Source organism: Chlorocebus sabaeus, chromosome 20 (genome assembly GCF_047675955.1).
Source record: "Chlorocebus sabaeus isolate Y175 chromosome 20, mChlSab1.0.hap1, whole genome shotgun sequence".
NCBI lineage: Eukaryota > Metazoa > Chordata > Mammalia > Primates > Cercopithecidae > Chlorocebus > Chlorocebus sabaeus.
In genome coordinates, this window is record NC_132923.1 from 110,351,214 (window position 1) to 110,375,193 (window position 23,980).

The following is a 23,980-nucleotide window of genomic DNA, read 5'->3' on the forward strand; positions in this document are numbered from 1 at the left end:
AATCTAGAAATCTCAACATCGTATCTGTTCATAACTCCTTCCCTTTCTCCAAAGAGAATATGGAAGGCAAAGTCCATTTTCTGAATATGGCATTTTTCCTCTTCTTTTTCATATTTTTGAGATGGAATTTCGCTCGTTGACCAGACTGGAGTGCAGTTGCGCGATCTCGGCTCACCGCAACCTCCTCCCAGGTTCAAGTGATTCTCCTGCCTCAGCCTCCCAAGTAGCTGGGATTATAAGCACACGCCACCATGCCCGGCTAAATTTGTATTTTTAGCAGAGACGGCGTTTCTTAATGTTGGTCAGGCTGATATCGAACTCCCGACCTCAGGTGATCTCACCACCTCAGCCTCCCAAAGTGCTGGGATTACTGGAGTGCGCCACTGCGCCCGCGGCCTTCCTTTTCTTAAAGGATCTTTTTGCTGATCTTGTATAGGAGTTGGTCCTAACAGTAAAAGCAACAGTAGAACCAGTGGACTAGAAGTCAAAGAATCCAATGTTCTCGTTTACTGAATGACCTTGGACAAGTGTCTTGCTCTTTCTGGGCCTTAGGTTCCTCATATGTAAAGTGGAGGTGGGAGGGGAGACAGGAATGGGGGTGTCAGTATTGTAAATATTCTGTCGCGCTGGTTCACGCTGCCTCCATTCTATTCTTTCTCTAATTGTAAAGGTTAAAAAACTTAAAAATGAAATTTCCAAGAATCCCTTGGTTTTGCATACAATTCAGCTTCTGGTAATGAGAAGCTGACTCATGAGATTAGATCAAAGCAAGCAGAGACCATATTTCTGTCTCCTTCACTTGTTTCTGCAGGAGCATTTTGGTTCCATCCTCCACTTAACTGGGTGCTGGTTCTGGCGGCAGCAGCTACTGCTTCTTGATTCCAGCTTACTGATCCTGGATCACAGGTTTAGGGATATGATTCAAGAGCAATCAATCCAATAGTAGCTCCGAGGTCAAAGTTCCCCTGGTAGGTCAAATCTAGGTTAAATCTGGGTCCAGTTTCTTGGAGGCCGAGCCTAGAGCAAGCTCCCTCACTCCTTCCAGTTGTAAGCTCAAATTCCCTATATTAAATCTCTATTAAACATAGCTAGACCTAGGTTCTAGTACAGAAATCCTCTGACTCAGTATTATCAAATGATCCCAAAAGAGAGGCTGTAAAGGAAGAGAGAAAAGATTTATTCACAAAGCGTATTTTTTGGAGGAAATGGGCAAGAGCGGGGAGCCTTAGGACTTTAAATACATTTGTCCAGGACAACCTCCTTTACTTCTTCCCTTTTTACAACCTCACTGTACTTTCTCTCTCTCACCTTAAGCTCTGAGGGGGTGGGTGGGGGGTTTGAATTGCTCACACAGGATGGAGGGTTGAGTCAGCACACGCTTTCTTTTCCATCCCCATGTTTTCTGCAGCCTGTTATTCTGCTGAGGATGGCATAACCTGTCCAACTCAATAAGTATCACCTGGGCTTCAGGGACGCTTGGGCCAGAGAGAATACCAAGTGTCTTCCTCAGTAGTAAGAAATATGTTTATAAGCTCCAGGTACAAAAGAATCAGGATATACCAGTCCCGATAGCCCTGTATACTAGTAAGTGAGGACAAGTTTGGCCCAACTTAGCTTCCTACAGCAGGGCTGAGGACAAACTGAAAAACAAGGTAAAATTCAAATGGTGTGCTTAATGGGGGAGGAGGTACTTCCACCCAGTCCTCTGTAGGACTAAGTGACTCAAGAGGCATCATACTAGAGGTAAGGCTCAGTTGCTTTTCAAAGATTGAGGCTGTTCCGAAGGAAACAAAAGGTTCCAGCAAGAGGAATCTGTGTGAGACACACAGGCAGGAAGCAGAGCTGAGCCACCAGCGACTAGAATAGAAACAGGAAATGGGCCCAGGAACAAGCATACAGTAATCTGCTGCAAGCAGCACAGGCTCAAGCAGACAGCAGGCAGTATCGAGGTTGGAGCAGTGTGACTAAGATAGAGAAGCGGATTGGCCAGTCCAGCCCAGAGAACCAGCGTTCTAGAGAAGGGATGGCTACATGCACAGGGTACATGCTGCTCTTAGCAGTCTGGGCAGATATGACAGAGGGGGTGGGGATTTCCTTTTCGAGACTCTGAGAGAGCACCTGGGCTATAATTCAAGAGGAGCAGGCACAGATAGATAGATGGTCAGCTATAAAGAAAACAGGTCACCAACCTCAGAAAGACCCTGCTTCTCTGGTTACCAAAATTGCTAGTGACATTTCTGTTATCCCTTTGAAAATAAACCATCAAAAACCTAGGTAAGGACTGTGGGCCCTCTCTCCTTCTATCATGAAATGAACAAAAGGGAACAGAAACTGTGTAAGATTAAAATCCTTCAGACATTCTAATTTTCTTTTCTTTCTTTCTTTTCTTTTTTTTTTGAGACGGAGCACTGCAACCTCTGCCTCGGGTTCAAGCGATTCTCTTGCCTCAGCCTCCCGAATAGCTGGGATTACAGGCCCCCGCCACCACACCTGGCTAATTTCGTATTTTTAGTAGAGACACGGTTTCGTCATGTTGGCCAGATTGGTCTTGAACTCTTGACCTCATGATCCACCCGCCTCAGCCTCCCAAAGTGCTGGGATTACAGGCGTGAGCCACTGTGCCCAGCCAAACATTCTAATTTTTAAAGCATTTATTGAGAAGATTTGTCACTCCTCGCAATAAACCTAAACAACAAAACGTTAGCTCCCAAAGCTCAGCTAGGTAGCGAAAATCTGGGGGGTATTCAACAAAGGTTTACGAATATCTGCCTGTGCTGGGCACATGACAGATGTCAGATACAGTTCAAGCAGAGGTACTAGCACAAGGCTATGCCAACATGAAAATGGGGAAGAAGTCCCAGAGGGGTATTTCAGCTAGGTTTTGAAGCCAAAGTAGAGGTTTGCTGAGCATGACAGAAAGAGAGAGAAACAGATGTATATCCTAATCAAGAGGACCAGGAATTGCGAGGAGCTTAAGGTACAAATGAGTGGTTGGAGAGGAAGTTGCAGAGGTATGCTGGGGGCTGTGGATGGCTCCACTACGGGTTCTGAACTGGGTAAGCCACCAGGAGCCAGGGTCCCCAAAACATGCACGAAACAACTGGTGGTGGTCTCCCACACTGACAAAGTCTCACTCTGTCACATAGGCTGGAGTGCAGTGGTGCGACCTCGGCTCACTGCAACCTCCGCCTCCTGGGTTCAAGTGATTCTCCTGCCTCAGCCTCCTGAGTAGCTAGAATCACAGGTGTGTGCCACCATGTCTGGCTAAATTTTTGTATTTTTAGTAGCCTCATGATCCACCTGCCTCAGCCTCCTAAGTGCTGGGATTACAGGTGTGAGCCACCGTGTCTGGCCTACCAGCTTGATATTTCATTTGAAAATTTTATTCTCAGCTGTCAGGGTCTCTGTGCTTCTAAACCATTAGTTATATGAATCACTTAGAGATCTTATTAACAGAGTTAGATCCAATAAATCTGGGATGGGGCCTGAAAATCTATATTTCTAGCAAGCTTCCAGGTGATGCTGGTGCTTCTAGACAATGGACCACACTGAGTCACAAGGATCTAACTGACTAAAGTTAGCACTGACCAGGACAGTATATTCTAAGAAGACAGAGACAGAACAAGGCTTGCTCTCATCCAACACAGGAACCAAACTCTAGTCAATGGTTCACTGTTTGAGGTGATTCCCTAGTTGGCTAGTTCCTCCAAGCAGGTCCTATATGTCTGGCTATCTTTCCTACCACCCACACTTTCCACAACTCATCTGTGCCTCCATCATAGGGATGTCTGGGAAAACAGAAGTAAAATGGAAATCCATTGACATTCCTTCTTTTAGTTCAAGTCTAGTAAATGCTAAATGGCAAAGAGCTGAGTCTTTTGCCTAAAAATGAAGAGAGGATCAGATTGTCCATGTCTTTCCTCTACTGGGTGGGATGCTAGAGGAAATATTTCACCTGAAATATCAGAGCTAGATTCAAATCTTGATTCTGACCCTTGGTTTTTCATATGTAAAACAGGAGTGGGTGTTCTGTACATTCTAATTCCTATCTTTTCAGAACAACTGATGTTGACTGTAGCTCCTTGCCTAGCCTTAATCCCGCCCTCTAAAATTTGGATTCTACAGGGATAGCATAGCTCCCTCCCATTTCCTCTTTCTAGACCAAGATCTCAGCGTCTGAGAGCATTACAGAAGTAAAAACATGAATGGTAATAGCTAAGATGTTAAGTGAAATCTAAAGAATGGCTCAGAAACTCAAGGGATAATTTGATAGACATTACAAATCCTAATTCTATTCTCTACCTCCCTCCCGATATCAATAACATCCAGTCCTACCTAACCTGAGGAAATGAGTATGACCCAAATCTTCAACAACAGGCTTTAAGATAACCTTTTTTTCAGCCAAGGGTATAGTGTCCCTTAGAAATTAATCCAGTGGATGCCTTTGATTCCTTTTTCTCACAATTCCAGAAAGACGTGCCTGTTTATACCCTCCTAATATTCTGCTAGCACCTTCACCTTTCCCTCTTCCATCTGCCTTATACATATGCAGGTCTTTGGGATGAAGCGGAGGAACTGGACTGATTCAGCCAGATTCTCCTTTTTCTCAGTGCCTTTCAAGAGTGCTCTTTCCCTTTCCCTTGTTCATTTCCTTTTCTCAAGCCCTCAGAAATCAGGCCTTTTCCTTATCTAAAAAGGAGCCCAATAAAATGCTTTATGACAAATCCAACTGCCTATTTTCTTTGAAATACAAATTTGACATCTTCCCTCCTCCCTTGGCTTCCAGAAATATTACACAATCCTGGTCCTTCTCCGATCTCTCCAACTCTCTGTTGGCTGCTTCTACCTGATGGCCTCTGGCATCGTCCAGAGCTCCATCTGGCTTCTATCTCTAAACTCCACAGTTTTGGAGGCCTGTTTCATTCCATGGTTTAACTATTAACTACCACAGTTAACTCTCAAACTCATATCCAGACTCAGGTCTTACCTAAGTTTCAGTCTCCTATCTCCAACCAGAAACTGGACATTTGTTTTCAGAAATCTTATGATATTCCACAAAATAAATATGGAATTTAACTTCTCAAAAATGAGACTCCCCCTGTCCACCAGTCAATCAAAATCTTTAAATATTCCACCCCGTAGAATTCTCAGTCCTATATTCTTTCCTGCATGTTCCACATGTGGGAGCAGGTGGCTATGCAAATGAGACAGAAGGAGCAGAACGCCATACCTCTTGCCAGAAGGAGTTCTACGGTTTAACTTATTCCACTGCTTTAAGACTCTCCCCTTTTCAAAGCATACTACAAACTAATGGATCATTTTGGTAAAATACTAGTTTTATCACATGATTGCACCAGTTACCTATCGGTAAGATCTAAATGGCTGAAGCTCAGCAGGATCCCTGTGATCTAGCTTTCCTTCCTGTTACTTCCCACCCCAGGAAGCTGACCAGCCCCCAAGTATCTATACCTCACCTCATCCCATTCCTGCATGGCCTCTGCTCAAGTTGGACTTTCCTTCCTTTTGTAACCACTTAAATATATCCACATCTAGCTCATACTGACTGAACTTCAACATGACTTTTTTCTTCAACTATTGAGACATAAATGAATCAGTGACTTTGCCGAACTCTGACAGCACTCATTATAACATACAGGCACATGGTCTTCTGTTTTATGTCTATTTTACTAATGAAACACAGGAGGATCCTTCAGGATAGCAACCGTATGATATTCAGAATCATGGACCCAAGAGTTCGAATGACCTCAGAAGTCATGCAAGTTCAACCCTTGTCAAATGTCTACTTGTCTTCTACATAACACCCACAGCAAAAAGTGTGCCTGGTTTTACTCCAGGGACAGGAAACTTACCTACATCCCTCCTCATCCTCCAGATCCCAAAGGAACTTACTTGTATGTCACACTTGGACTTAAATTACAGACAACAGGTAGCCAGGTTTTAAAGCATTAATGTAACTTGGCCAGGTTTGTTTGTTTGTTTGTTTAAAGATGATCACTCTGGTGATTATGTTGAGGACAGACTTGGAAGGAAAAGGAGAAGAAAAGAAACAGAACAGTCAGAAGTTTGTGGCAAGACACCAGGTGAGAGATAACAGGGACCCGAAAAAACAAAAGGCAGTGGAGAGAGGGGAAACCAGACTCAAAAGCAAAAACCATTTCTGTGGTAGACTAAGATTTGGTGACCAACTAAGTTTGGCCCCACTAAAGGAAGGGATCCAGTGATGAGCACCATAGAGCAGTGGAGCTCCCAGGGTGGTACTGGCAGGGCAAGGGTTCCACTACCCAGGAATAAACTGCACTGAGGCCACAGCTACAGGAGGTCTAGTTTCTTTCAAGTCTCTTCTTTCTACTATTCTTAACCCACAGTGTGCCTTCCAAATCATCAAGAGTCAAACTATAGTGTAAATCACCACTATTATTCTAGTTACCGCTATGGCTTCCTAGTCTAGTAATTTTTTTTCCTTCCCTTTTCAGAAGGTTACTACCTACCTCAGTCTCATTCCAATTGTGGTCTTCTGAACTGGCAGCATCTGTACCACTTCAGAGCTTGTTAGAAATGCAAATTCTTAGGTCCCAGCCCACACCCACTGAATCAGAATTTCTCAGGTAGCAGCAGAAATTCAGGTGATTCTTAACACATGCTAAAGTTTGTGAAGCACGAGCTAACCTCTTTAGATCACAGCTTTCAATCCCGTATCCATTTTCCATTACTCTATCCTAGGTATACTTTCAAGACCAAAATGTACATTCACAAATGTGTCTCAGTAAGGAAAGTTACAGAAGCTGGGTGCAGTGGCTGACGCCTATAATCCCAGCACTTCAGGAGGCTGAGGTGGGTGGATCACTTGAGGTCAGGAGTTTGAAACCAGCCTGGCCAACGTGGTGAAACCCTATCTCTACTAAAAATACAAAAATTAGCCAGGAGTGGTGGTGCACACCTGTAATCCCAGCTACTCAAGAGGCTGAGGTAGGAGAATTGCTGGAACCCAAGAGGCGGAGGTTGCAGTGAGCCAAGATCGTGCCACTGCACTCCAACCTCGGTGACAAAGCAAGACTCTGTCTCAAAAAAAAAACAAAACCAAAAACCAAGCATTCATTATTCTAGGACAACAGCATACACTTGGAAGAATCATTTAAATAGAAGCTTTAAGATAAAACTCCATATGGTCTCAAAAATGACTATTATCAAAAGTTAGATACCAATTTCCAGATGAGTCCCTTAAAGATTTTATCCCAAAATGAAGAAATTAAAGACCTGGGCTGGGCACAGTGGCTCACGCCTATAATCCTACCACTCTGGGAGGCCAAAGTAGGAGGATCACTTGAACTCAGGAGTTTGAGACCAGCCTGGGCAACGTAGTGAAACTTTTTTTTTTTTTTTTAAACAAAGAATATATATAAAGACCTTAATGAAACACCTAGATTTGCTCACATATCCCTTACAAGAATCACCTCTAACCCCCCCTTTTTTTTTTGAGACAGGGTCTCATTCGTTTTACCCAGGCTGGAGTGCAATCACAACCACAGTTCACGGCAGGCTCAAATGATTCTCCCACCTTAGCCTCCCCAAGTAGCTGTGACTACAGGCATGCTCCACCACACCTGGCAATTTTTTGGTATTTTTTTTTTTTTTTTTTTAGAAACAGGGTTTCACCATGTTGCCCAGGCTGGTCACAAATTCCTAAGCTCAAGGGATCCTCCCGCCTTGGTCTCCCAAAATGTTGTGATTACAGGCATGAGCCACCACTTCTGGCAACCTTATTAACATAAGGTGAAGTGGTAGACATTTTACAAGATAGATGACAAACCCTAACCTCACTTCTTCTATTTATTATTCTTTTTTGACATGGAGTTTCGCTCTGTCCTGCAGGCTAGAGTGCAGTGGTGCCATCTCGGCGCACTGCAACCTCCACCTCCCGGGTTCAAGCGATTCCCCTGCATCAGCCTCCCAAGTAGCTGGGATTATAAGCGCATGCCACCACGCCTGGCTAATTTATTGTATTTTTAGTAGAAATGGGGTTTCACCATGTTAGCCAGGTTGGCCTCGATCTTCTGACCTCGTGACCTGCCCACCTCGGCCTCCCAAAGTGCTGGGATTACAGGCGTGAGCCAAAGGCGCCCAGCCTAACCTCACTTCTTAAGGCCACTGTCAGGAGGCACAAATAAATTAATCCATTCTCTAAAACGAAGTTTGTGTCTCCCCATGACAGTCTGTGATACCTGCTTTGCCCTAGCAGTGGAAACAACAATCTGGTAATATAGTCAAGCTGCTCCTGTCAGATGTATAGTTCCTGAATGAGCATTATATTGAACGCTGCTCAGGTTCATCTGTTCAGTAAGTTGGAGCCTACTACATGCCAGGCACTATGACAATAAGTAAGAGAACAAGTCAGCCCTCACTGAACTTGTAATAAGTAAGTAATTTAAATTATACTTAAGCACTGACAAGAAGTATGGGTGCTAAGAGTTTACTATAGGCTGGGTGCCGTGGCTCATACCTGTAATCCCAGCACCTTGGGAGGCCGAGGCGGGTGGATCACCTAGGTCAGAAGATCAAGACCAGCCTGGCCAACATAGTGAAACCTTGTCTCTACTAAAAATGCAAAAATTAGCCGGGTGTGTTAGCGGGCACCTGTAATTCCAGCTACTTGGGAGGCCAAGGCAGGAGAACTGCTTGAACCTGGGAGGCAGAGGTTGTGGTGAGCTGCAATTGTGCCATTGCACTCCAGCCTGGGCAACAGAGAGAGACTCCATCACAAAAAAAAAAAAAGAAAAAAAAAAAGAAAAAAGAAAAAAAAGTTTACTATAGCAAAGGAACCTGATACAGTCTAGAATAGATCTCTACCTGCAAATCAGGATTCACCTGGGACAGCCGCTAACCACACCAATGCCCAAATCCCAAATCAAACAAATCAGAACTCTGTCAACCCTGGGCATTAACTAATTTTTTTTTCTTTTTTCTGAGACAGAGTTTCGCTTTTGTAGCCCAGGCTGGAGTGTAATGGCACGATCTCGGCTCACTGCAACCTCCGCCTCCCAGGTTCAGGCAATTCTCCTGCCTCAGCTTCCTGCGTAGCTGGGCCTACAGGCGCCCGCCACCACGCCCAGCTAACTTTTGTATTTTTAGTAGAGACAGGGTTTCACCATGTTGGCCAGGCTCGTCTCAAACTCCTGACCTCGTGATTCGCCCGCCTCGACCTCCCAAAGTATTGGGATCATAGGCCTGAGCCACCGCGACCAGCTACACTTTTTTTTTTTTTTTTTTTTGAGATGGAGTTCACTTTGTCGCCAAGGCTGGGAGTGCAATGGCGCGATCTCGGCTCAGTGCAACCTCCGCCTCTCAGGTTCTGAAGCGACTCTCCTGCCTCTGCCTCCCGAATAGCTGGGACTACAGGTACCGCTGGCTAATTTTTTATATTTTTAGTAGAGATGGGATTTCATCATGTTAGCCAGGCTGGTCTCGATCTCCTGACCTCGAGGCCTTTGGCCTTGGCCTCCCAAAGTGCTGGGATTACAGGCGTGAACCACCATGCCCGGCCCTTTTTTTTTTTTTTTTTATTAAGGTAAACTAACAATGGCCTTTAGTCAATGAAATCATCATAGAAGTTATTTAAGCTGTGTCTTGAAGCTTGATTAGGTAGTAGTTTTCTGAAGGAACAATCTTTAAGATATAGTCTGAAAGATGAACAGGAAGAGTTGAAGGGAAAAGTATGAGGCAAAGGGAAGGGTGTGTGCAAAGGTCTGAAAGCAAAAAATAGCATGTGATGCCTTAGAAAAACTGAAAGAAAGCCAAGAGCAAGGCAGAGAAAAAAGAATAAAGGTTCTCAAAGTACCACCCCTGGTCTAGCACCAACAGAATCACAGAGGAACTTGTCAGAAATGCACATTTTCAGGCCCCACTCCAGACCTACTGAATGAGAAAGACACAGGGGACGGGAGCTGAGAGGGAAGAGCAACCTGTGTTTCTGATGTCTAACATTAAAGATTCTGGATTTTAGGCTGGGCAAGGTGGCTCACACCTGTAATCCCAGAACCTTGGGAGGCTAAGGCAGGTGGATAGCCTAAGATCCGAAGTTTGAGACCAGCCTGGCCAACCTGGTGAAATCCCGTCTCTACTAAAAATACAAAAAATGAGGTGGGCATGGTAGGGGGCACCTGTTATCTCAGCTACTCGGGAGGCTGAGGCAGGAGAATCCCTTCAACCCAGGAGGCGGAGGTTGCAGTAAGTCAAGATCGTGCCATTGCACTCCAGCCTAGGTGACAGAGTGAGACTCCATATCAAATTAATTAATTAATTAATTAGCGGGGTGTGGTGGCGAGCACCTGTAAATCCAGCTACTCCGCAGACTGAGGCAGGAGAATCACTTGAACCCAGGAGGCGGAGGTTGCAGTGAGCCAAGATCGTGCCACTGCACTCCAGCCTGGACAACAGAATGAAACTCTCAAAAAAAAAAAAAAAATCTGGATTTTATTATAAGATTAATAAAAAATAATTGAGAGGTTTAAATATACGGATAACATGATCAGGATAATAGCACCTAAATGGCTTGGCATCAATAGCTGAGCACAGACTCCTCAAAATTTAATTTTTGTAATATTCAAGGGTCACAATCATGCCTTTAGGGCCAGGGAGGTAACGTGAATGAGTAAGGAGGGCAATGTGAAATCTGAGGCGCTGCTCTCCAGCCAGCCTGCAATCTGCTCTGGTGCCAATAGATATCTCACAAACATTTGTTTAGTGAAGGGATGCACTGGCAAACCTAGGGATCCTTTAACAAACTGGTTAAGAAAGGAGAGGGCTCTTGTAGGGAATCCAACTTCTCATTTCTTCAGATGGGGCTGCTTCCTAGCCTGCGTAGGCAAATCTGGCATTAAACCAAAATTTCAAAGAATAACCACTTTTTGATGCCTGTCCAAGTAGCAAAGGGATAAAAAGCAATTCAAAAAACAAGATGCCAATAACCCAGCCAGCTTACCTCCCACATGGAGCTTCTACCACTGAGCAAATGACCCATTTGGACGAATCTTTAGAAAAAGTCAGAACTTGGGAATGTTCCTTGTGATAGGCTTCCCAGGAACCACCATCCCCTGGGCCAAAAAGGCTGCCAAAACCTTCACCTTCACTTCAGTGGGTCAGATAAGAAGTTCTTAAGATTCTCAACCCTTACAAGACATGTAGCATCTCTGGATACAAGGCTTCTCAGGACCAAAAAAAAAGAAAAAAGAAAAAAGGCCAAATACAGATCTATCAAAAGGTCACCAGAAGCAAGCAAAAACTTTTCGGAACGAAGCAACTTACAGCACTGACAGAAATCCACCGATTTGGGTTCTTGACACAATAGCACCTCACCCAGATTTAGCCACAGACCACAGATGATGAGGGAGTGGTTACACATTCTGACTGAATCAGGTTAAAAAGCACATTCCAATGAAGTTCAGGATGCAGAAAAGGATTGCAACAGACACTAATGAGAAGGGAACAAAGAGTGATCGCTTTATTAAGGCACTTCCTTCCCCCAATTCCTCAGTTGAGAAAGTCAACAGTCTCAGACGTCCTATCTGCATTCTGGCCTCAGAAGCCTGAACGCCAGGTACTAAGGGATTCTGCAGACCTTGCCCTACTGAGGTGTCTCAGAGACCTTCAGGGGAATCCATGGGAGGCGCTTCATGATGAAGAGAGTTCCCGCCTTGTGCCTATTTCTTAGAGATCCTGAAACCATTTCTCTCAGGTCAGAATAAATGAAGACACAGGCTTTAAATCCAAGTAGAGTCAAAATTCTAAAAGATTCTTATCTGGATATGCGGCTGAATTTTCATTTCCAATCTGAAGCAGGATTTGTCATGGTGGGTTTGCTACCCACCATCTTACCAGATGACTAGATTTCAGAGTAGCCTATTTAATCTCTGTGCCCAGCAGATTAACTTTCAGAGGCTGAGTAACTTGCCCACAGAGCTAAGACTAACAGTAAAGGTTCCTACAACCACCTAGTTGGTGTTAACTGCCTTTCAGGTATAAAGTACAGTCCCAATGCCCTCTGAGGCGATGATTACAAAGGCTGACATTTATGGAGTGCCTACAATGTGCAGTGCTCATGTGCGCTCTCTAGTAATCTATTTAATGTTCACCACCACCCCCATGAAACAGAGTTGGTGGCAGAATCTAGAGCCAGGAACTCTGCTGAGAAACAGTTTTAGACGTCCTATCTGCATTCTGGCCTCAGAAGCCTGAACAGCCAGGAACTCTGGCTCTAGAGCCCAAGCTCTTAATCACTGGACTATACTGCCTTTCTCAGGATATGGTCAGTCCATTCCATAAGTAAGTACCTGATTCCATAATTAAGCATCTGGGCATCAAGTACTCTACCAAAAAAAAAAAAAAAAAAGAGTAGTCACACAAAATCACCACCAGAAAAACTGCTTTTGCTCCAGCAATGCTCAATGTGACAATGCATGCTGAATTGCCCCAGGATCCTACCTCGTAGCTAAACATTAAGCCAAAAGCCTAAAAATTAAGCCCTTAAGAGTAAAGTCAAGAAACTGATACTTTTCTCAACTTTGATGGAGAGCAGACAGTGCTTCTGATATCTCCATCTTCTCTGCCCCTCATGTGGGTCCATGTCTAAAAGCACAATATTTAAAAAAACAAAAACAAACTAAACAGATCACAAACCTATTCCCTGGGCAGGGAGACAGAATAGACATCTACAAGTCAACCTTTAAGTTCCTTGAATTCAAGAAATAACTTATTCATTTAGATCAAAATTACCAAAACTTCCAACCAGAAACTAGTTTGCTTTGGTTTCCTCTCTGCCCCATCACCTTTCAGAAGGTGCAGAAATACTCACAGGCAAGCTGGAGGGTCTTGACTGAAGGCTCAGGTTCATATCTTCTTGCCCTCCCTTACTGGAGGTCATTGAGGGGGCTGAGGATGCCTGAGACCCAAATGAATCTTGAGATAGCTCCTACAACAAGAAAAACAAAAGCTGTGATGGCCTGGTATTGATAAACCAGGCAAGCTTACTTCATGGTGAAAGGGTTATGGGACTGTCTCTCAAGAGTGTGAGAGAAAGCCCAGTTGCGAACAGTATTATCTAAAGGCCAGAAAAATCCAAGCCGTGACTTGCAAGAATGTCAACAGTGGACTCTTTCTGGCAGAACTGTCACCCATTCATTGCTACCTACAGAGGGCTATTTCTTGGGGTTAAATGCGAATGTATGGCCAACTTCAAGTTAAATCTATCAAGGAATGAGACCAATGAAACCACAAAAATCATGCTAGATCCTCTGCATTAAAATGAGTACTGCTTCCTTCAAAGACATCACCTTGGGATGAGATATTTATTCCAACAGTGCCACCAATACATAAACTTTTTAGGGGACCTGTCATCACTCAGTCATCTCTTCTTTGGGCTCTACAAAGAATAAAGCCCTAAATGCTATTTTAGGCTCTATTGCCTATATCTTGTTCACCAGACATAACTCCAAATGAATTTTTGCTATTTCCCCAAACAAAATCCACCCACAAAAAATAACATTTACCACCACTGAGAGTATTCTAAAGAATGTGGTATCAGCTCTGGTGGCAATTCCAAATGAAGTGATCCAAGTATTTTGAGTGATAGCAGAATGGAATGGCAGTTGGAGTGAATGTACAGTACCACCTCTCAAAGTGACTGTGTTGAAAAAAGACCAACTCACTTGGATGCTCAAGTTCTGATGTTGATTTACCAAAAAAAAAAAAAAAAAAAAAAATTCAGTCCCATTATCTTTAATTTCTTATCCATCTATACAACTTTCCATTGCCCTATTTCTTCATCATTAAGGAGAGCTATAGATCTTTATGTAGTTAAGGAGGTTATGCCTTTATTAGTTCAATCAATCCAGTTATCATGTTTACCCAGAGTTTAATTGGTCTTTAAGTGCACATTAGAGAACCATTCTGTACAGTAAAGTTCTCATGACACTAACCCCCAAGCTGTCTGTGGTCACACACAGGGAAGGGCAGGAGGTCAAGGATATCTTACCTGCGGTGGAGGGAAGCGCTGTTGGGAATAGGCAGTTTGCTGGGACTGCTGAGACTGGGGCTGAGGATACGCAGCCTGCTGGGAGAGCGTCGAGGGTGCTGGCTGCTGAGGTTGCTGCTGCTGGTAGGGAGACTGAGCCTGTGGCTGTGAGTAGGAGGGCTGGCTCTGGGGGTGCTGCTGTGTCGTGGACTGCTGGGAGGGGTATGGAGTCGGGGACTGCTGATGTGGAGGTTGGGATGGCTGCTGGGAGTATGGAGTCTGAGAGGACTGGAGCTGTGGTGGCTGAGACTGTGGTTGCTGCTGATACGAAGGTTGGGCATGAGGGGTCTGGGACGGTGGTTGCTGGGAGTAGGGTGGCTGCTGCTGCTGAGGGTGAGGACTTTGCTGGTTGTAATATGGAGTCTGGCCCTGTTGACCATACCCGCTGGGGCCTTGTTGTCCATAAGGAGGAATCTGTAGGAAACAAAAATATACTTTTAGCACTGACTCTCCTGAATGAGGAAAGATGAAGTGTTTTGTCAGAAGCTATGCACTGAGGATGAGTATAGAAAGCAAGCATGCAAGGCCTCATACTTAGGAGGCCCGGGGTTTTTCTCTCATCCCTGCCTAAACTGAGCCAGGAAGGACGGCCAAGCTGGGTTTTTAGGTGGTTTGTTTACAAGTGGACATTTATCCACTGAAAATTTACACTATTTACTATTGAGGCAACTAACACGAGTTTAAGAGCAGCTGTTTCTACCAATGAGCCTACTCTTTTTATCACGGCCTAGACTGTTTTTATAAGTGTTAGGAATCTGTACCCTAACCACAATGAATAGTCAATAGCAGCCTGGCTCAGCCAACTGAAAACCTAGGGTTTAGTAATTCAGACAGTGTGCAAATCACTAAGCTACTTTGGTTCTTTCATTTAGTTTTCATTCAAAAAAAATGTTTGAGAGCCTACTCGATTACTTGTACCAGGCACTATTTTAGTCACTGGGTATGTATTTAGTAAGCAGGCAAAAAAATAAAATAAAATAAGTAAATAAATAAATTACCTCATCTTTCCTCTATTGAAAAAAAGAGACAATTTTCTATATTAAAGGCATACGTTGCTTTAAAGTCTTAGAAGTAAAATTTGTTTTATATTCTCTCCCTATTTTCAGTATCAGTATCAAATATAAGTGATAGAAAACTTTGTCAACACAAAAATGACAATAAAGAGATAATGATGTGAATGGTGCGACAAAAGGAGATGGATAAGGGGAAATCTTAACATTTTTAACAATGCTGTTAACATCTTTTCTGTTCAATCTTCCCCTTCTACTCCCAGTAACATTCATTTTGAACCAGATGGCAGATATGGTAAAGGCATTCAGAAGCATAAAGGGCCTTTTCTGTCCCCAGGGCACATGATATGAATGGTTTTCTTAGTAGTAGCAGTGCCTAGGTGTTCAGCCACTGCCTTTCATCCCACCTCATTCAGAGATCACCACTCACTAGGTATAAGCTGGCCTGTCAGGTCAAGAGAAAAAGAGGTATGTACCTGTGACCAGGGAGTAGTTTTCCTTGGAACACACATGGGACGGTGCCTATAGCTTTGGCTTTGCTAGTAGCACTCTGTAATTAACTGAGCCAACAGGTCTATAGTCTTGTCAAGAGGCTTGGAAGCCAAGGATACATTCTGATTCTATAGCTCACAGATCAGATTTTGGACAGCAACAAGGGTCAAGGTAATCAGAATCACCATCTACCTGCTGTGTATAAGAGAGGCCGCCCATGGCACTCTGCGCCCGGCCCTGCATGGTCATCGGGTACCGCTGCGGGGTCTGGGACCCATATGGCTGCCCTGGGTACCCATGTCCTTGCTGCGGTCCTGACGGAGGTCCCTGTTGCTGCGAGTATGGGTTAGTCCCGCCATATGGCTGAGGTCTCATCTTGCCCATCTGATCCATTGGACTGGATGGCTACAAAATAAAAAGCATTTCATTAACCTGAGCTTTGATGGTCTCTGGCCACTGAATATACAACCCAAGTATACAGGTTTTTTCAGTCTGTATGCTACAAAGAAATCCAGTTACTCTGAAAGAGCAATGAGACTAACCTAGTAACCTTTAAGTCAACTGCCCTGCCTCAGAACCCTAATTTTGTCATTTGAAAAATGAAAATACCACCTATTTGTGAAAACATCTTGTAAGCTAAAAACTACTTTGTAACTGTGGTACTGCTTGAGATCCAAGGGACAGGCCAGGTGTAAACAACAAAGGCCCTTCAGTTGGTAGAGGACGGTGCTGCTATGCACTGCCATCACCTTGTTAAACACCAAAATTGATGCTTCAATACTATGACGGGGAATTCATATACACAAACATCTAGATGTTTCTATTTTTCCAATAGTGAAAACTCCCCTTAAACACCTATAGCCTATCTGCACTACGGTACAGTTAAATTTATGCTTTCTTCCAAATAAGCAAAGAAGCTAAGTGACAGTTGAGGGAACGGTAACTCTGAATTAAGAGCCTTGTGCATCTCAACTGAAAAGCTCATTTCCTTTAATATTCAAGAGTTTGAAGATATAAGGAGGACAGAACTTTTGTTTCTCTGAGAGACAAGAAGATTCAATGGTAGACTATCATGGATGTTGCTTTCTTTCTAGCTCTTTGTGGAGCAACAGGTTCAATCAGCTCATTCACTTTTTGATATGCCTTTATCCTACTGGCGCTCCAGAGCACACCTTCGACTGCCAGAAATATCTACCTATATCTATTGGTGGTGTGGGGGCAGGGGGAAGTTTCTCTAAGCATCTTTTAGATACACACAAGATGCAGAGTAGGCGTGAGTCTGATATAAAACTTAAAAACTGGCTCTTACATTGGGGGTAAAGTAGATACTGATAATCTAGGTCTATCGTTAACTGTCAAATGAAGGAGTTCAGGGGTTCATTGATTTTAGCATGCATCAGAATCACTTGAAAGGTTTGTTAAAACAGACCGCTAGAACCCACCTCCAAGGACTGGTCTAGGTTATCCCTAGGGTTCCTTCCAGTTCTATTATTCAAAATTAATAAGCTATTCTATAATTTAAGATATTAAGACCTTAAACAACAACAAAACCTCCAAAATAAAGGAAGGGGACATCCAAACAATTGGTTCTCTGTATTTATTTTTTAATAATGCTATTAAGTGTTTTATAGTAGAAGAAGTGAGCTTTCATGAAAGAAAACAGATAAGACAATAAGCCACAGAGGCTGTTCTTAATATCAAAAGGAAAAAAGAGAAGCAGAGTTATTTCTTAGGCTATATCTGAACTCTCAACTAACCTGGTGAGTGATGATGGGAATACTCCTCTCCTATGTTTCTGAACTGTATAAAATCATACTAAAACTGTGTCCCAAATCACTACTACATGTCAATATTATTAAAGTACTGTTTCCAACAACCCTACATGTCAATATTATTAAAGTACTGTTTCCCACAATCCTAACTAAACAATTTTTGCCCGTCTTTCATCCATATTAGAAGCTCCAATAACGTTCCCAATCATAATTTCAGAGCTACATAGATTTTAGAGTTACTTAGGAAGTTCAAATTTAACAACAATTAAGAAATAGCATATGCTCCTCCCCAATACACCTGGCAATGGAGCCAAAACATCACCATTCTCTCCTGTAAAGAGCTTGGGGGCTTACATGGCCATACCATGCCACATATCACACTGAGGTTCTCATCTCATCCCAGACTGCAGCTGCTGTCCATGCGGCCTCCAACTGCAGAGACTATTTTGTTGAACAAAGAGATCAGCCTGCTCTGGGTATCTCTGTCAGTCTAGGTCTCCCCACAACATGAGGGGCAGTCATTACCATGGTTACTATAGAGCTTCTAGAGCAGTAGCTATTAACCAGGGATGCAGATTAGAATTTTCTGTGAAGCTTCATAAATGGCTAGGCCTCTCTCTAGAGATTCCAATTTACTGGGTCTGGAAGGGCTTGTGCTCTTCTCCAACCTCCTCAAAGATCTTTGAATGAGGCTGGTATATACTATTAGCTAAGAACCAGTGATCTAGAGAAGCACTGGCCAATAACATTTTCTGTGATGGATAACTATTAAACACTTAAATTATCAAATATTACTCAGGAACTAAATTTTTATTTTTATTTACATTTAATTAATTTAAATTCACATAACTACATGTGGCTAGTGGCTTATTATGTTAGAGCAGTTCTAGGACAATGCTGTTCTCAAATTATTTCCACCACTCCCTGGTCAATAATAGTTTCAAACTTCCTAACTACTAAATCCTGCACAGTATTAATACATAGAGCATAGTGTAGTAATTTGATGGACTTGGGTTCAAATCCTACCTCTCTCACCATCCCACCTTGAACACATCAGTTCTTTAAACGCACATAACATACTTCACACAGTACCTGGTATTTAAACATCCAATAAATGGTAGCGATTATCAGTAATGATAAAACAGTGCTTCTACCTGGCTCTAAAGCCCTCTACAATGTGACCCGGTTTTCCACATTTTTTCAGTCTCACTCCAAGATTCCCCACATACTATCCACACCCAGCTCTATGCAATGGCATCCTGCCCTGCCCTCCTGTCCACAGTGGCTTCTAGTAACAGAAACCTGACCTTTCAAAATGAAGCCACTTCCCGTATCTTCAGCACACTTTGATCGCTCACATTTCTAAATGCCTTATTGTAAATCCAGTTAGCATCCTGATTTAACACTTAGTTGCAGCTAAGTATTCCAACTAACTGATTGCATTTCTCAAGACAGCTAGTCTTGAGAAGCTTCTGGGAAGCCAGAGATCAGGTGTTTTATCTTCAAAGCTCTCCCAAATACCAAAGTACAGAGCTTGGGCTCAGTGACTGTTCAATGTGCAATGCTGTCCTATTCCAAAAAGGGGTAGGAGACACTATGGGGACAAAGCCCAAATCAAACTATCTAGCCATAAAGCCAGGGTCATACCCTAAATCTAACTCTAACACAGGTTATGACTTTGAAGGTAGAAAAAGAGTTGGACTGAAGTGAAAGAGGAGAGAGAAGGATAACAATACTCAAGGGAGAACAGGCACACTTTAAGAATAACCTGGTTGGGCGCAGTGTCTCCACATCTGTAATCCCAGCACTTTGGGAGGCCAAGGCAGGTGGGAGGCCAGGAGTTGGGAGACAAACCTGGCTAACATAGTGAAACCTCACCTCTACTAAAAACACAAAAATTAGCTGGGTGTGGCGGCGCATGCCTGTAGTCTCAGCTACTTGGGAGGCTGAGGTATGAGAATCACTTGAACCTGGGAGGCGGAGAACTGAAGCGAGCTGAGATCGCACCACTGCACTCCAGCCTGGGCAGCAGAGCAAGACTGTCTCAAAAACAAACAAACAAACAAAAAACCTCCAAGGCCAGGCACGGTGACTCAGGCCTGTATTCGCAGCACTGAGGTGGGTGAATCACTTGAGGTCAGGAGTTCCAGACCAGCCTGGCCAACATGGTGAAACCCCGTCTCTACTAAAATACAAAAATTAGCCGGGCGTGGTGGCACGCGCCTGTTAATCCCAGCTACTCAATAGGCTGAGGCAGGTGAACCACCTAAACCCAGGAAGCAGAAGCTGCAGCGAGCGGAGATCATGCCACTGCACTCCAGCCTGGGCAACAGAGCGGGACTCTGTCTCAAAAAAAAAAAAAAAGTTGATACCAGGGAGAATTTCAGAACTGCAGGGGCATCCTCTTAAAAACAAAAGGCTAAGGACAAGTCACATTTTCCTCTCTCACATGGGGGCCTGCACTCCCAATTGAGTACAGCTATTTACATGAGGGCTATAAAGGGTTCAAGGAATGTCCCACCTCAACTTTAGGAAATCTTTGTAGACCAAAAAATAAATGTACATCAAAGAAATTTTTATTCTAAAAATAAAATCAATATGCTTCCTTTTTCTGGTCATCAGATTTCTGACTCCCTCCCATCACAAAAGGCTTATGATCAACAGAATATGCAGCTTATGTGGCAAACTAAATACATATTCAGTTCAAACAATCAGGTTATTCTGGTCTTATGTAAAAGTTAGACATCTGCTTGAATCAGAAGGGGAGGTCGGCAGAGACCTAACTCACACTTATGACATTTAAAACCATCGTAAGATTTGTGATTTGCAGTTATAGATGAAATGCCATCTCCCAATCTCTCGTAACAGAGAAGGGGCCTTAAATCTTCACTGATCAGTTTTATTGGAAAGTAGCAATTTCACACCAGAAAAATCCCTAGATGCAAGATACAAAAGCCAGTATCAGCAGTCTGCAGGCACAAGGCAGAGGATGGAAACACCAAACCCTAGCTGCAAAAAGCCAGAGATTCCACTCTGGGAAAGACAGAGGAAATCCTTTCAATGGGAAACCACAGGAGTAGATTACTGTGATTACACTTCAAAAGCAAAGGCTCTGCCACAGAAACACATAATTGAGAGGAAAATGCTGCCCCTTGATCAGCAAAGTCAGGCCCCCTGCTATATACTCTCCTGAATTCATACAAAATAACAATAAAAAAGGAGGAAAGAGCCATAAGAAAACTCCCATCTCCATCTACCACTTATCTCCTTCCAGATCACTGGCCATGTTATAAGCTGCCTGCCAAATGAAATGTATCAAAAGATGCAGTTTAGGGGCATCAAAGGCAAGGACGCCTAGCAGCTTGTCCTTCTGAATATATTCAGAACAAACAGCTAGCAGACAGACCCCTTACATAGGGAGTTCCCCTGCTCCAAGCCAACAGAATTACAAGACCCTCCAGACTAATGGGCTACTGGAACCTCTTGCATCAAGGAAAACCAAAATGACCCTCAAAAACTGCTGAAATTAACAGACTAGACTTTAAAGTGGACCTAGGCTAAATGTCTTATAACCCAAAGTAACCACTTTGTGAAACTCACAGATTAAAATATGCTTCAAATTCTCCATCTGACCATGACCGAGGAGACAGCAGAGAAGATAGAGCCAAGAACTCAAAACTTCTAAGCAGAGATACACCATTTACAAAAATGTACCACACCACGTGGCAATGGCATCAGGAAAGAGAAACTTCATAATTTTATTTAAATAAAAGTACAACTGAGGAAAGCTCCAGTTCCAAACCAAGGATATAGAAAGAAGTGACCAGGCAGCAACCCTAAGGAGCTAAATTTAGTACTCAACAGTACCAAGGGCTAGCAAAAATAAGAACAGAGAGGGTTGGGCCAGGGGCTGCCAAAAAGGTGTCCATCAGAGAGAAGTCTTGACCACCACTCATTTTGTCATCCTAAATGCTAACTAGTTGGGGCCAGTGTAAACCTAGAGCTATAACCTTGACTTTTGGATATTTAAATATTATTACTCCTTGTGCTTTCAATTTATTCCTGGCTAGATTTGTTATATGACTTTTAATAATAACAATAAAAAAAATGCATCCCTGGCTCTTTAACCAAAAGAACCCCCCTAATTGATTCCCACAGTAATTAACCTGCATTTTACCTCAGAGAGCGGTAGTTAAGGAAGTCGGCACTGCTATTTATAACTCATCTCAAATTGAGGGCAGACTGCCTAAAATCTAACACATCCCAGCTGTACTCCTGTTTGAACTGGGGCCAAGGGAATTTTTTAAAGCAATCTTGGCACCGAATGAATGACACCAACAGTATGAGAGCGCGAGTGGTTGTGTTGTGGTGACGTAGCATTGGAGGTGGAATGGAGAGGGGGGCCAGTGTACTGTGATCCCTCTGGTGCATGCCTGCTGCTTGCTGAGTCCCAGTACAGTAAGCTGGGAACCGCCCACTGAGAGCCAAACACAGGAAAAGGCTTTTCCTGTGGAACGCCTTGAAGTGAGAAACACATGGCTAATCTGCATAAACTCGAAGCCACACCGCCCCTGCCAGGAAGGTTAGTGCTCGTAATCTCTGGCCATGAAGCTGGCTGCCTGGGAGGACTTGGACTGGCGCCTGATAACCCAGAAAGAGCCGAGAGAACAGATGGGTAAGGACCCCAGCAGAAAACAGCCCCAGGTCACATGACTCGCCACATGGCCCCGCCAGCACAAACTATTGTCTGGCTTCAGAGCTCCCTATACAAAGGCACCCCATCCTCCACTTCCTGTGATTCCAGGGACAGGCGGCAGCTGTTGATCCAGTTCCAGCAGGGGACCCTCCCCTGTGATAGGGCATTCCAGGCAGGGACAAGTGTAAAAATTAAGGCCTCTCCCAACCAACAGCTTTCAGTTTCCTGCCAGCTGCACGTGGCTCACTTAGATCTCAGGAGTAGTATCTCAGGACAGACTAGGCTTCCACCAAAAAAAAAAAAAAAAAAAAACACCCTATGTACCCTGGCACATAAAATGACCAGCATAAATCATTCTCATTGTCCCTTCTCTCCCCAGCCACAGACATCTATATCTAATGCCCCTTATCCTGTTTTTTCTCTATCACCTAGTACTTCAGGCCTTCTTTGAAGACTAGTCAAGAACTCTGAGCCCCCAACTGAGGAGAAATTGTCCAGAAACCTGTTTGTCTTAGTTTTACCCCTAAGACCCTGCCTCCTAAAATAAGAAGACTACCTTCATCTTGTTTTAAATAGTGGGGAAACATGACTGTTTATATGACCTAGGACAATAAGAGATTTCTAACCTCCTATATGGCCTCAACAGAGACAACACTAAAGATTTCCTGAAGCCAAGCTGATGATAGGAAAAGAAAAAAATCTCATCAGATTATACCCACACCTGATGCAGGGAATCAAACCCACTCAGTCTAGGATTCTCTTCATTCATAACCTAGGAACTATACCTCAGTTTTCTACTTCACAATTCATTCTAGTTCATTCAAGTTCTAAACAAACTGACTATCTGCCTTTGGTGAGAGAGGAATCATCAACAACTAATTTGAACTACCCCTCCCCAAAAAAGTTTTGTTTTTTAAAAATTCTTTCAAGCTTCCATAAATTTCCAAGTGGAATAAAAATTGGCCAAGCACAGTGACTCACGCATGTAATCCCAACACTCTGGGTGGCCTAGGGTGCAGATCGCCTGAGGTCAGGAGTTTGAGACCAGGCTGGCCAACATGGCGAAACCCCGTCTCTACTAAAACTACAAAAATTAGCCCAGCATGGTGGCACGTGCCTATAATCCCAGCTACTCAGGAGGCTGAGGCAGGAGAATCGCTTGAACCTGGGAGGCAGAGGCTGTAGTTAGCCGAGATCCCACCACTGCACTCCAGCCTGGGCAACAGAGCAAGGCTCTATTTCGAAAACAAAAACAAACAAACAAAAAAAACCACCACAAAAATCAGTGAAAATTTCTATCTACCTCATTCTGCTTACAGAAACCATTCTAGAAGATCAGACACATTCCCCTTTGCAGACTTAGCCCATTCCAATGACATCCCCTGAAGCACCAGCCTGATCAAACCTCCAGGAAGGGGCTTGCGACCAGATGTCAAACCAAGAACATCTAGAACGTGATGTAAAGCAAGGCAAAGGCCTCATTATCTTCTGCGCTTAGCGATATATAGGCTACCATCTCTATTCTTCCAGACCAGAAGAGAAAACTTACTAAGGTTAGAAAAAGGAGATCAAAAGGGAGTCATTGAATCATATAGCAAAACTCCATCAGATTATGAGAACCAACCATAACCACCTCACAGCTGTGTACCAAAAAGAGGCATGCCAGAAAAACCACAACCAGGTGACTGATACTTCTTCACTTCTTTGGTGCCAGAAAGAGCCCTTAAAATAAAGCCGCTAGAGCATCAAACTAATGAATTCCAACAAATGGTAAGTACTTCTCTCTTCATCCAGAGCACTTTCATTAGCCACCTTTTCCAGAACAGGTAGCTATCATCATTTCCAGAGAAAATACTCTTCCTAAAATGAAGATAACTTTTTTCTAAGACCAAACTTAACTAACCAATTTCTCCCTATTTCAAACAAA

At 43.5% G+C, this 23,980-nt stretch overlaps 1 protein-coding gene across 2 annotated transcripts in view; it reads right to left on the reverse strand.

Moving 5' to 3' along the window:
* Nucleotides 1–23,980, reverse strand: part of ARID1A (AT-rich interaction domain 1A) — an 85,125-nt gene that overhangs the window by 35,655 nt on the left and 25,490 nt on the right. For both annotated transcript variants that reach the window (XM_007979881.3, XM_073007642.1), the window contains exons 2-4: nucleotides 15,778–15,990; nucleotides 14,045–14,497; nucleotides 12,866–12,982 (exon numbers count right to left, since the gene is read on the reverse strand). In XM_007979881.3, the coding sequence (XP_007978072.3) occupies nucleotides 12,866–12,982; nucleotides 14,045–14,497; nucleotides 15,778–15,990 (783 nt within the window). The remainder of the gene's footprint in view (nucleotides 1–12,865; nucleotides 12,983–14,044; nucleotides 14,498–15,777; nucleotides 15,991–23,980) is intronic.